Source organism: Grampus griseus, assembly GCF_964374135.1.
Source record: "Grampus griseus genome assembly, chromosome: 17".
Classification (NCBI taxonomy): Eukaryota; Metazoa; Chordata; class Mammalia; order Artiodactyla; family Delphinidae; genus Grampus; species Grampus griseus.
In genome coordinates, this window is record NC_139011.1 from 78,297,379 (window position 1) to 78,311,941 (window position 14,563).

The window sequence follows — 14,563 nt, forward strand, 5'->3', positions numbered from 1 at the left end:
GGACCTGGTGTTTGGCTGTCGATTCTCAGAACGAAAATGGAATAGGTGGTATCAGTAGACCCAAATTGACCTGTATGATTTCCGGAGCTGGAAGCGACCATCAAGAGTGTCTTGTCCTCCTTCCCATCATCTTCCTCATTTTGTGGATGGGGAAACATGCATGGGATATCAGGTGATGTGTCCAAGGGCTACATGTGATAGTACAGTTGGGACCAGCCTCCACATCTCCATACCCTGGGGCCGGAAACCACGGCTTTGCACCACCCTGCAAACCAAATCGTTTGCGTTTCTCTTTAAGGATGTCATTTAGGTCCACCAGCCTTTTCCTCACTTCCCAACTCTCATTTCTGCATCTTCTATTCTGGTGTCAAACATTGGAGGAAACATTTCCTTTGAACGTTTGTTAATTTCTCTTAGCACTTTCCCGACACTTCTAAACATTCTCCCTCTCAGAAACTTCTTTCTACTTAAAAATTATTTGTATGAACGTTCTTTCATCTTCTTAAGTTTAATTTGTTAATGATTTTTATCTAAGTAAGTCTCCTAATAAAACATTGCACACACAGTGCTTCTGAGATCCTAGTAAACATTTTTTCATATTTGAGGGTGTGTGTGTGTGTGTGTGTGTGTGTGTGTGTGTGTGTGTGTACACTAGTGGAACTGCAGCATTGACTGGCATTCCCTGGAATTCTCTGTAAAGCAAGTGTCCTGGAGATTGCAGGAAGGAGAGTTTGTATGAGAAAAGAATTTTACAATTTGTTGAAGGTGAGTAAAGTACTTATTGACAAATGTGTATTTATTTTGCTTTATTCCCAAGTATAAGGACATTTCCTAAAGGGTCAAGTGTAACAGGCAGGATGGAGAGACTTGCATCTAAGAGCATAAACATCTCAGAGTGCGTGGAAGCTGATGGATGTTAATCCATGCAACTCCTAGAGGAAGCCGAAGAAGGCAAGGAGATGGATCCTCCTCCAGCGCCTGGGGAGCGGCGTGGAGGACTCAGCCCAGCCAGACATCCGCAGCCCAGTGACACCCACCTCAGACTTCTGCCCTAGAGAACTGTAAGATAATACATTTGTGTTGCTTTAGGCCGGTAAATCGGTGGCAATTCGTTACAGCGGCAATAGAAAAAGAATGCAATATTATATACTATTCCTACTGTGTTTATTTGTAATCAGTGTATAATATTAGTTTTGTTTTCAAAACTTGACCTAAATTTAACATTTGTAGGAGAAATGTATTGGTTATACCTACAAATCTCTTTCAGCAGTTATCAAAAACAATATGCTATTATATTATACCCGCTCACTAGTTGCAGTGTAGCGTTACTCGTTACTATCTTAAGACAAAGAGGGAAGCTGAGGCCTGGACTGGGGAAAACTTCGGCTCAAAACGGGGTTTTCAGAAAAATACAGGGTGCTATTAAATTTGAATTTTAATTAAACAGGAATAGTTTTGTTTTTTTAGTATAATTGCAGCTGTGGCATGGAACATCCACTGTTCGCTAAATCTGCAGCCCTAGGGCAAGATAACTTTTGTGACCCATGTCTCAGCATCAGTTTCATATTGAGACTCTGAATGAGAACGCCCGCTTCACTGACTTGTCAAACCCAAGTGAAAGTCAACCGATTTCAAAGCACTAAATTAAACTTTTCAGAGTGACGGTTGAGCTAGATGAGTTTTGGCCCGGCTCTCCCCCTCGGACTCCGTCCCCGGGGCCGCCGGGTCTCGGGGTGCGGGGTCTCCGCGTGTCCACCCCGCCCCCAGCCCCGCGTTCAGGAAACCCTCTCGCGCGCAGGGCGCTCCTCTGGCTGTTTTGGGCCCTCCCGGCCTCCGCCTTCCGGGCGGTCACGTGCCTCGGCTCACGTGACCTGCGCTTGTGTTGTTCCACTGTGGCCGCTGCGGCTTCCTCCTGCCTGTAAGGCCCTTCACGTCCGCTCGGTGCCGAATAGCGCTCGCTTTCTGGCGGTGCGTCCCCGCCGCCGCTCAGGCCTGCGGACTCGGCAGGAGACCCGACTCGGCGCCCCAGCACGCCGGCGGTCCCGACTCCGGACCGCCGCATCTTCCCGCCGCCTCGGGGTGAGTGGGAGGGTCCCGCGGGTTCGCTGGGTGAGGCCGCGCTCGGGTCGTGCCGTCTGCGGCCCCGGCCCCGGCCCCTGACTCCTACCCCGACCCCGGCGAGGCGAGCTTGCCGTTTCTCCGCTTTCCTGGAGCGCGCTGGGTTCTGCCGCCCAGGCGCCGCCTGCCTTCCTCCGGCCCCGGTTCCCCGATTTCTTGCCTTCCGGGCCTCAGCGGGGTTTTCGAAACTGCGGAGCCTTCCCCGCAGAGAAGGGCAGGGGAGAGAGGGTGAACGGGTGAAAGGTGTGCTTTCCCCAGGATTGGGCCGGCTGGGGGTTTGAGTTGTTCAGGGACCTAGGCGACCGCCCTGAGGCACCTTCAGCCGCCGCAGGAGGGGCCGCTGGGCTGAGCCCGCTTGATTCCAGGTTCCAGCTTGGCCCGGACGGAGTCTGTTTTCACCTGGGCCCAGCCAGTCCGCATCGCCCGTGTTTGTTCATGCAGCACATCCTCAGATGTAGAGGTTACTTCCAAACTGACTAACGTCATTGGGATTCTGGAACAGAATTTGGGGTGTGGTTTAAGCTTCTTTGTGGTCATAACTATGAGCTTATATTTTGTAAACCAGAACTTGTATTTTGTGTCGTGATAAAATCAGGCTTAAGCTTTTATCTTTAAGTTTAGGAGTGAGAATTACTTAAAAGCTCATTATTGTAGGATCATATTATCAGACCAGTCTCTCATTGTTGGCTGAGCCTAAACTGTAATCTTTATTTGTTTCAAAAAATTCTCCCAATATTGACTTTGAAGCTGCTATAAATTTTGATTGAAAAAAGAAAGCTCTGTCTTCTAAGATACGGCATTCCTACTTTGGGTGTTTTAATTTGAGTAAATAATGTTAGTAAGGACATGTAGGTTTTTCATATGCCACTTTAAAATGAGGCTTAGTAAATGTAAATAAAATAATTGGTCCTATCTGTACTACGCAGGTTCTTATTTTTTCTCTGTCAGAAGAGGAAAGTTGATCTCAACCGTATACATTTAAAATACTTTCCTATTTTGTATGCCTATTCTAAGCATGGTTTCTTAATTCAGTATCTTACATGGTTACTTTAAAAATCTTACTGCGATATTGGTGCTAATAATTAGAAAACCTTACGTGGAAAAGTAAAAACCTATAGAGAACACTTTTATGGAACAGTGCATAACGGAACAAGATTTGAAATATAATGGCATAACTATTTAATATTTAGAATATTTAGTATTTGAGTTGAATGCTTGTAGAGATTAAGGTGATAATGATGCTATTGCTAATAATAATAGTAGTAGTTGTTAAAAAAACAAATACACCTTGTATTCTGGTTTTCCCTTGCATCAAAATTGAAGGTCCGCAGAACAACATTCAAGATCATAAATTTAGACCAAGATGGACATCCGGGGTGCCGTGGATGCAGCCGTTCCAACCAACATCATTGCTGCCAAGGCTGCAGAAGTTCGTGCCAACAAAGTGAACTGGCAGTCCTACCTTCAGTAAGTGCTGCTTTGCTGTGAATCATGGGTAATCATGTGCCTTTGCTTCAGACTTTTTCATGGTCATGCTTCTGTGAGAGAAATACTGGAAAAATACTAATAAATGTGGAAGAAAACACTTCCTCCTTAGAATAATTAGCTGTCACAGGGAGACAGCTTAGTGTGATGGAAACAGCTTGGGGCTCTGGTTGGGAGGCAGCAGTGGCCACAGCACTTCTGAGCTTCTCCGCCTGGAAAGTGGTACTGTTTGGATGGATAGGAAGCACAGGAGGAGTGTTCAGGCCCTGGAGGGAGGAAGAGGATGACTGGCAGAGCCTGCCCGACTCCCCCCCGCCCCGTATGCCTTGGTGATCAGCGTGGGGACGGGTGGTGTTGCAGAAGGGCTCAGACAACTAGCAAAGAGCAGGCGATTGAGTTTCAAGACTTGAGTTTGAATTCTGGTTCTTGTGTCTACTAGTTTGCTGATCTTCGGCAAATCCCTTAACTCCTCTGAGGTTCACTAAAGTAAATGTGAAATGGGGATACATATCCCGTGCGAGCATTGCTGAAATCGTGTATTTAAAGCATTAGCACAGTTGAATACAAGCACTGGTTTGTTGAATACATTCAATAAATTTTAGTTCTTTCCCCCTCCTTGTGTGTGTTAAGATTTAGCACATGGGTGTTCTGTACTTATCTTAAAGTGAGTGTTCATTTATCCTTGATCAGACTTTATCATGTTGACTTTACTTCATATCTGTTTATTTTGGCATATTCATAACGGTGAGTTATTAAGGAAATTCAGTTAAGATTTGCATGCATATTTTGAAAAACAAATTGGGAAAGCTTTAGTTTTATATTTAGCAGTTTGCTTTGTTCCAAGAGGTATATGTAGTGTACAAAAATGATCCCATTTATTTCTGTTAGTTTAGTTACTCCTCACACATTTAATAACCACCTGCCAAGTTTGAGGCATTATTTCCAGACTTTGGGGCTACAAAGAGAGAAACTCGTAGTCTAGTAAGGAAGTCAGATATATGAACTGATCATTTGGAGATCAGTTGACCATATGTTGAGGGGTCTATTTCTGGGCCCTAGGAACACAGTTTTAAATTCACTGTTGGAGGAATTAGAAATAACTGATAGTTCTATGCAGGAGTTAGATAATCACATTTGCCTTTTGGTTGGATTGTTCTTCCCTCAGTGTAGAGGGTAGATTTGTGGATAGTAAGCTTGGAGCTAGGGACAGGTTAGAGCAGTATTGGGGTTGTGGGAATGGCTAGAATTGGAGAGACTGGAGAAGATCTTAGTGATCAGTTTGATGTATGAGGGTGAAAAAGTATCTAGGATGAGTTCTGGTTTCCCGGGCTAAGGGAGTGGATCATGGTGAGGCCACAGGTTCAAGGGCAGGAGCGAGAGGGACTTCCTGATGTTTCCTCTGCTCATCTGTATCTGTGTAATTGTGTACGTCCCCTGTGAAATGAGGATTTTGAGCTCTGTTTCCTAATCTTAGTCCAGAGTGTGTTTAGACTAGAAGACAAGGAGTTTCATGTTCATAAAGCCCGACTGTTTATAACCTAAATAGAATAATATTGAACTTGATCATAAAGCACTGGCTGACGGGCAGGCATTCCCTTGCATTGGCATTTGGAATGTTCGTAGTTACAGGGAGATTTTTAATTGCTTTCTCTGCTGTTCCTCCTGTTCCATGGCCTCCCCACTACACAAGTCATAGTCTCCCTTTTTTCCTACTTCTGTCCTTTATTCTGTTGTCCAGCTCGTGGGTTTCCTTTATAGAAGCCATCTACTCTGTACGTCTGTACACAGATGCTCCCCACGTGTCAGCCGTGTGCCTCTGTTGAGCTGGCTGTGGGGACACTAGTGGGAGTGAGATGTCCTCCCCCCAGCCCCAGAGCGCTCACAGCTTGTTGGGGGCTGGACAGGACCCGTGAGTTACCAGTGAATCTGATGCCACATTGTTTTCTGATAGAGTAAAACCAATGGGAGAATCGCCCAGTGTCAAAGGCCAGTATCTCTCACACATTAACATGTTACTATGGAAGTCCTGTGCCTTAAAGTGTATTTACATGTGATTAAACTTCTTAATCATTCAGGCAGGCAGCCCATAAACGAATGGGCGTGGCTATTCCGGTCAAACCGGAATCCAGTAAAACTGTCCTGAGGATGCGAGAGTTAGAATAGTGTCCTTCCTCCCGAGTTTAAAGTTCAATGGGGAAGCAGACCTTTAACTGAAAAATTAAATAATGCGTTGTGGTGAGCATTAAAATGGAGACATATGTCAAGTTTTCCCAGATAACAAAAGGAGGGAGTGACTCATCACCCAACAGCACTGGGGACGTCCTCAGGGAGCACATGAAGATACCTGTGGGAGTCATGGGCAGAGGGGCTGGAGCTGCCGAGAGGGAAGGAGCCTCCGGGCAGGGACTGGAGACTCAGAAGGACGCGCAGGGCTCGGGGAGCTTCAGGTCGGCTGGTGGAGCCCCGCCCAGGCTGCTGCAGGCCGGAGTGTGGCACCCACACGTGCCAGCTCTGTAGGCCAGACACCTAGGAGTCGTCTCCTCTCTTCTTGTCCCTGACAGTCCACATCCCGTCCAGGCCCAGGTCCGCACATCCAGGCCCCGTCCCCAGTCTGACCGCCTCTGTCCAGGTGCCCTGCTGCTGCCTGACGCAGGCTGCCCGCGTCTCACACGTGCCCGTGGGTCCTGGCCGGGGGTCTCTGCTGGCACTGTTCCCCGGAGGTACAGTTTAAACAGGGCAGTGAGAGTCATTTCAGACAATGTGGGTCAGACCCACACGGACCTGCTGTGTAGCACAGGAACTATGCTCCATATTTTGTAGTAACCTGTAAGGGAAAAGAAGCTGAAAAAGAATCCCTCTCTCTCTCTCTCTCTCTCTATATATATATATATAGATAGATAGATAGATAGAGATTTTACTCTCTCTATATATATATATAGATTTAGATTTTATATATATATCTGAGTCACTTTGTTGTACACCTGAAACTAACATGACATTGTAAATCAACTCTGCTTCAACTAAGAAACAGTGTAGGTCAGATCGTGCCCCGGTGCCCCCAGCCCTGCAGCTGCTCTGCGTTCCTGCTCTTTCCCACACAGCCAGCTCCCTGCTGCTCCCGCGTCCTTGGACTCACACTTCTGTCTGTGGAAGTTCCTCCTGGATCACTAACTCCCTTCATTCAGGTGTCTGTGCAGGTGACCTCAGGAAGGTCTTCTCTAATCCAGCTAAAATATGTCCTTTCCTCCCTACCTAGCTTTAGTTTTTTGTTTAATAAACTTTTAGAATCCTGGCATTATGATATGTGTGTGTATATTTTTTTAAAAAGTATTTGCTTTTGTGCTTGTGTATTTTCTGGTTTCTGCTCTGGAATGTGAGCTCACGGAGGGAGGGATGTCTAGTTCATTGCTGTGTGGCCTGTTCGTTACGGTGTCTGGCACATAGCTGGCTGGCAGCTAATACTGGCTGATTAGATCATGAGTGAGCAGAGGACTTGGAGGGGTGCCGTGGAGACAAGCTTTTGGGAAAAGAAGTAACGTACTTGGTAAGTCACATATTGTTTCATGGTAATTTCATAGCAATTCTGTGAAATAAGTTTTCTATCCTCATTTTATTTATTTATTTTTTTCTGGTACGCGGGCCTCTCACTGTTGCGGCCTCTCCCGTTGCGGAGCACAGGCTCCGGACGCGCAGGCTCAGCAGCCATGGCTCACGGGCCCAGCCGCTCTGCGGCATGTGGGATCTTCCCAGACCGGGGCACGAACCCGTGTCCCCTGCATCGGCAGGCAGACTCTCAACCACTGCGCCACCAGGGAAGCCCTATCCTCATTTTAAAGATGAGTAGACAGCTGCTTACGTAGGTTAAGTACCATGGACGTGCTCGTATAGGTTTTAATGAGTCACTGTTGAAAGCCTCTGCCTAGGTGCTAGGTAGAACCGCCTTTCAAATTCACAGTCTGACCAAATGAAAGGAGTAAAACAGTCTGGGGGGTGGTGTTTGACAAAGCTGCCTGTCAGTGTAGGTCAGGGGGCTGTGGAGGAGGGTTGGATTGGAAGCAGGAAACCCGCTGGACCGGGGCCATCGGGCTGAGCCACCCCAGCGGCGGGGAAGTGGGGAGGAGAGTGATGTCAGGGGGAAGAATTGTGAGGACGGGGCCCGACCAGACTTGGCTCATCACAGAAGGGGCCGGAGTCCATGGCCTGTTAGATTGTGGGACTGTCAGAGGAAGAGTACAGGTGAAATAATTTAAACACAGAAAGCAAAAAAAGGTTCCTTGGGACAAATGCAAGGAAGTTAGACTTCAGAAGGAATGGCTTGCCAAGTAAAAATACAAAAGAAAGCTGCAGAATTTCCAGATTACCGAGTATAACCTTCATAGTACACCTTCTCAGTGGTAGAAAAACTGCATCTCTTTCCTGTGATTGTCCTATTTAAAAAGGTATGGCATGCTTTTACATGTCAGCATAGCCAAATTTGGGGTAAAATTGTTTGAGCTAGGGAGTTCAGGTTTATGAAAAAAGACTTCATTTATTTTGGGACTGGAACCAGACAGGTTGGCGTCATTATCTTGGTCTAGCCTGGGGTGCAGAGTGCGTTTTCTCCTGACCAACTGTGATAGGTGAAGTGCTTAGTCTTAATGGAAACAGGGCACAGTGTCTGTTTTTGCTTCCATCGTCCCATCAGCCTAGCTGGGGGATAGAGTGTGTGTGGGGTATATATTCGTGACCTCAGTTCTGCCCCTGTAGGATGTGGAGTGCCTGTGTCATATATGTGATCTGTGAGTGGGGCTGGGAGAGGTCGGCCTGGAGTTCAGATCACAAGTTAGCACTGCGGAGTGGGGAAGAAGATGGAGTGCGGGCTGATTGCTGGGAGGATGGGGGTGTTTTCAGAGAGGGTTTGGTCACATTTTTCTGGGTCTGAAAGGAAAGAATATGCTGGAGGACATGATTGCAGAAAGTTGTATACAGGAGTTTTTGTCTTGATAACTTAGATGGCCAAGTAAATTGGCTTGGGACCGGAGATAGGCTGAGACTTGGATAAGGCCCAGAGGTGGCATTTTAGTGAGTGTTTCCTGTGGACCAGGCCCTGTGCTAACCACCTCATGTGAATTATTTCATCCTCAATTCCGCCCCTTAAAGGCATGTGGTTCTTGTTCCCATTTTGCAGGTAAATTAGCTCCGGTCAGGGCCTGGGAGGCCCATGAGTAGTAGGTGGTGCGGCTGGACTCAGACGGCAGGGCCGTGGGACACCAGAGTCTGGTGTCAGCCCTCGCAGAGAGAGGAGAGACGCAGGGCATCCTGTATCACTTGGTCCCAGTGGCTCTTTAACTCTTGCTGAACGAAAACCTTGTTCTTTCTTTCTAGGGGGCAGATGATTTCTTCCGAAGACTGCGAATTCATTAAAAGATTTGAAAAGAAAAGAAGTCCTGAGGAGAAGCAGGAGATGCTTCAGACTGAAGGCAGTCAGGTGATCAGTTGAGATATTAGACCATGAACACTGCCCCGTGTCATTAGACATTCTAGAAGTTTTCTCAATGACCATGTGATAGTCCACTGTAGGTAGGCATCATAATTTAACTAAAGACTCTTTTTTATTGGAAGACATTTGAGAGATCTCTAGTTTCTTTGTTAATTTTGGAAAAAATGTCCTATTGAGTATGTTTATTCCTCCATCCTTTTCTGCATTTCTGAAAAATTTTTTCGAATTAGAATAGATTCCTAGCATGGAAATTACTGTTTCAGAGTATACAGTATTTTCAAAGTTGCTTAACTTTTCTGTTTTTTAAGCAATTTTTTTCTACTTTGTATTCTCACTAGAATAACATCTAACTCCACTGTCCATCAGATTTTCTGATACGGTGCCCTGATTGGCCGAAGGAGCCCGTATACGATTCAGCCTGATTCTCACAACAGTCCTGGGAAATTTGGGAGGAAACATTGTCGTGGGTGCCAGTTTTGTTGAATTCCAGAGAGTTTGTGACATAGGTGTTAAATCATAGGGTGGAGACTGGTCAGAGCCTTCTGATTCCAGCGCCTGTACTGAATTCCTGTACTTGTGCTGCTCTGGTATTCTGTTTCCTAGTAAAAGCAAAAAAACACCCAAAACCAAAAACACAAACAAAAAAACCCCAAAACGAATGATAATATTAGATTTGTCAACATAACTTAGTGTTTACGGTATCAAGAGTTGATAGTGGTGAGGTCTGTCAATTTAAAAATAGTAAACTTTTTTTTTTTTTTTGCGGTACGCGGGCCTCTCACTGTTGTGGCCTCTCCCACTGCGGAGCACAGGCTCCGGACGCGCAGGCTCAGCGGCCATGGCTCACGGGCCCAGCTGCTCCCGTGGCATGTGGGATGTTCCCGGACCGGGGCATGAACCCGCGTTCCCTGCATCGGCAGGTGGACTCTCAACCACTGCGCCACCAGGGAAGCCCAAAAATTTTGACGTCACTAGAAATTATTAAAAAACTGATGCAAGCCCTAGTCTGGTCCTCCCATACTTCATCACAGTATTTGTAAAAGGCAGGCATTTTCTATAACTGCATCCTAACTTAGGCAAGAGAAATAATATTTTAATGAAATTCCATTAAAATGTTGTGTTTGCACATTTGAAAACAGTGGTTAACGTTCATTTCATTTTTTTCTAGTGTGCTAAAACATTTATAAATCTGATGACTCACATCTCCAAAGAGCAGACAGTTCAGTACATACTCACCATGGTTGATGACACGCTGCAGGTGGGTGTGTTCTTCACCTGACACGTTTGGTCCTCACCTTGTTGTGCTCTCCCAGTAACAGCACTTCTGTAAGCTTTCACCTAGAGCACTGGTTCCCTTCCAGAGTGTGATAGTACATTTTTCTTCATTGTGTGAGTTGTAATTTGCTAATGGTGGTAAAGATGGGACTGCCCACACACTGGCTAGCGTGTTGTTTTTGGGATGTCGGGGACTCAGTATGTCTTTTTGCTGTATTTCCTCAGAGTTCTGTGTTGGACAGCAGCAGTGCTCTGTGCATCGCTTGAGGCTTTCCGGATGCTCTGCCTACGCACAGATGATGCGGCTCTTTTCTTCCAGTCATTCAGCAGATTTCAGTGCCCCTGTGTCCCGGGCCAGGGCCAGGCCCTGGGGGTTTAGTGCTGACTGTAGTCAAGGTGCTTGCCCTCAGAAACATAGTGTTTTTGGAGAGCATTTTGGCTATCATCTGAGACTTTTCCAGTGATGTGAAGTTTCTATTTACTGCTTTGTTGTCCGTAAACACAGAGGGCCTCCCTTATTCACAATATTTTTTTTTTGTTTTTTTGCTTTTTTTGCGATACGCGGGCGTCTCACTGCTGTGGCCTCTCCCGTTGCGGAGCACAGGCTCCGGACGCGCAGGCTCAGCGGCCATGGCTCACGGGCCTAGCTGCTCCGCGGCATGTGGGATCTTCCCGGACCGGGGCACGAACCCGCATCCCTTGCATTGGCAGGTGGACTCCCAACCACTGCACCACCAGGGAAGCCCCCACAATATTGTATTTTATACTCGAGTATAATCTAGGTTTAGATTGTTGGTATTGAGAGCAGTCTTTCTGAAACAGGCCAACTGGCTGCAAAATCCAAGGCCTGTCTGCACGTCTCAGGGAAAAGAGTCTTGAAGACTCAAGAGTCTGCCTGTCTCTTGAAGAAAAGAGTCAGTCTGGCTGCTTGGAGGGCGTCCGTCTGTCATTTTACAAGGAAGAGCATTTATCGCTGGCCTACTGTGTGCAACCACTGGGCGAACTGTTCCCGAGGACCCGGAGGTTAGGAGGAAGGGTGCTGCCCATCTAGGGGCCATCGTATCACTTACAGGGATATTGTGATTTAATCATCTCAGGATGGCTGTCCAGCCTGGACTGATGCAAGCCCGTCTGAGAATGATCTCCGTCTTTCTTGGCACTTTCTCCTTTAGGAAAGTAAGGTCAGGATAAATGGGGAGTGTTGTGGTCTGCCTTGGTAACCCTTGTTACTATGATTGGACTAGAATGAGGAGGCCGTGAGCTGGCCTGCAGACCCTGGTGTTACTGATACGTACACACCCACCCACCCACACTCACACATGCACAAATTCCCTCGATTTTTATACACGTTTACAAACCCGTAAATTAAGAACCGCGAGTTCACACAGAGCATCTCCAGTTTGTGCCCTCCACCGCCCCGCCCCCGAGTTCATGCCAGGCCCCCGTTCCATGCTGGATTGTCTTCTCTGCCGGCGAGTGGGCACAGTCATCTCGTCCTCTGTTACTCACCCGTGATACAGAGGAAGTCGGCTCAGAATTGCTGACCCGCATACCTGAAAAAAAGCCCTTTGCCTGGAGTTCAGTATTTGTCTGCAGTACTTTGTCTTTAAACGAGGTTGTGCAGAGTATTGTGTTCAAGTTTGTTTTAGTGTGGTTATATTATTTTTCCAGAAATAGCTTCATTCATTCTGTTTGTAATCTACTTCAGTTTTTTTCCTCATCCCTGTTGGTTTTTACTATTTTTTATTATGTAAAACGTTTACATGCTTCCAGAAGTCAAAACTATACAGAAAGGTGTGTCCCCAGTCCCCCTTGCCCACACTCCCACCCACCTCTTGTAGGTCATAATGTCGTAGACTTCTGTTTGTCCTTCCTGTTTTTCTTATTGCGTACAGGTACACATGTATTTTCTTATTTCCCTCTCTTTCTTATACAGAAATACATACTAGACGTAGTCTGTTGTATTTTGTTTGTTTCACTTAACAATATGCCAGAAATCATTCCATTTCAGTTCAATCTCCCATATTTTTTTTGACAGCTACAGAGGACATTAGTAGATATACCATATTTTACTTAATTGGCCTCTGATGTAATAGCCATTGAGGTTGGTTCAGGTACACATATACTGGGTTTAATAAAGTTTTATTTTTCAAAATGGGCAGTTGGTGGGACCACTCATGCATCTTCCCAGCAGCTGGGGCATCTCCACCTCTGGTGTTTCTCGTGTAAGTTACTTGAGCTGTTTTAAAAGCCATCACTAGGTCTTTTCCTGTGGAGCTCCTGACGGGCTGGCCTGGCCAGGGAAGCACGAATCTTCCCGTCTCTCAGAGGCGACAGCTGGGGTTGCGAGCTTCCTACCGAGTTGGCCGCGTGCGGCCTTGTTACAAAGACCAGGTTCCTGAGCCTGTCCCGAATTCTGCCTTTGGACCACTTCTTTTTGGCTTTGCCCTTAGATCGTTCTCCGGGTCTTTGTCCTTAGTGGCCGACTTTCTGGCATCTTTCTCTTTGGGGGCATCTCAAGCTTGGAGGGCAGCTGCTACCACTGAGGCCTCGCTAAGATGTCGGGCAGAAAGCAGTTACGATATTTTGTAATTAGAAATAATGAAGATAATAACCTTATGCAAATGTGTTTTCCTATTGTTGGGAGTGTACTTCATGGTAAATCCTTAGAAATGGGATTTCTGGATAAAAGAGAACCACGTATGCAGTTTTGTTAAGATAATGCCAAATATTCCATTTTGTATTCCCACCAACGTGTGAGAATGCCTGTTTCCCAACAGCTTTGCCAACAGAAGGCGCTGTCAGGTTTTTACATTTTTGCCAATCAAGGTGGTGTCCGAGGCAGGACATCTTCACGTGTATAGTTTCATTTGTTCTTGTTGACCTGTGTTAATGAAAGATCTGTGGAGAGATTTAGACGTAGGTAGCTGCCATTATCCTTAGCTACTGATTAAACGTATTCTGACAGTTGATCTTATTGGTAAAATTTTGGTTACATCGAGAAATTTGCACACACTTTCACCACGTGAGTCTGTGTGACATTTAAAGACTATTGTTACACATTTCCAATCCAGTCTTTTTATTCTTAACACATCCGAATGGAATACTTTGTGGGAAGAATTGCTTGTTTTTCCTCACGTGTTTAGTTTTTAGCACATAATTTTTAAAATGTTTTCTGTGCTCGCATATTAGTATCAGTTGCTCAGTGCCTCTGAGAGGGCTTTATCCTTATTCTGTTAAAGGTGTGGATTTGGGTGCTTGGAGTGGCAGTGGCTGGAGGTGCGTTTTTAAGCAGGAATCAAATCCATGAAGGACTTGTTGAGGAAGATGGGTTTTAACCTTAGTTAAACGTGTGACAGTTTCTGCTCTTTCTGTGTGTAGGGGACTTTGTTAATTTACATGTACAATGAGAATTACAATTTTAGCTTTGAAAATAGTCCACCAGTGGAGTTAATGAAGACCTACCTGAACTTCGAGTTCTTTGATGAACTCGTTATCATAACTATTTCAGTTGTTAGTCTAGACTATAATGATTTGTTACTTAAAGAGATAGTAGTCTACTCCTCAAATAGGTAGCTGCTAGCACAGACCAAAGTTAAAACCACTGTATTTAAAAAGATTTAAATGTTGATCTGAGAGTTAAAATTATTGTTTATGTGGTTATTTGTGCTGTTTACCAAATATTGCTACTTAACCACTGTGTTCACTTAGTGAACCAGATAGTGGATTTCAGCCAGCGATATGCAGAGAAAATTTCAGTGACAGGTAGAGTTTGCATGGTTTCAACTAAGAAGTAATTGTTCCTCTGATCTACCTGCTGGTATGCTATGCTGTTTTTTGCTGTCGTTATGTGCCCCGATTTTCCTGTCACAGTGTGTAAGGGTAACCCAGATGTCCGAGGTTTCTCTGATGCCCTGTTTCCCTGGCCTGTCTGTGAGTAGCTTGAAGTGCTTCCTGCTGGTCCTCCCATCGAGAGCTGAATTGGGATCTCCCTGCCCTTCCCGATTTTGTTTGTGTGGAAGGAGGGTGGAGGTGTCCAGACAGCACTGAGGGGCAGGCTGAGGAGAGATGTAACTCAGGTGCTACACCTGCGGGGGGGGGGGGGGCGTCTGTTATCGTGGCTCACCTGATTTAAACTAATCATAATAATTAAAGGTGATTTTACTTAAAACTATCTCCCCCTGCCCCCATCGTCACCCCCTGCCC

At 45.9% G+C, this 14,563-nt stretch overlaps 1 protein-coding gene across 1 annotated transcript in view; it reads left to right on the forward strand.

The window, feature by feature from the left end:
* Positions 1–1,894: 1,894 nt before the first annotated feature.
* ATP6V1H (ATPase H+ transporting V1 subunit H) overlaps positions 1,895–14,563 on the forward strand; it is a 62,751-nt gene continuing 50,082 nt past the window's right edge. The window contains exons 1-4 of the mRNA XM_082674579.1: positions 1,895–2,079; positions 3,442–3,585; positions 8,968–9,070; positions 10,251–10,340. Coding sequence (XP_082530705.1) covers positions 3,482–3,585; positions 8,968–9,070; positions 10,251–10,340 — 297 coding nt within the window. The 5' untranslated portion in view covers positions 1,895–2,079; positions 3,442–3,481. The remainder of the gene's footprint in view (positions 2,080–3,441; positions 3,586–8,967; positions 9,071–10,250; positions 10,341–14,563) is intronic.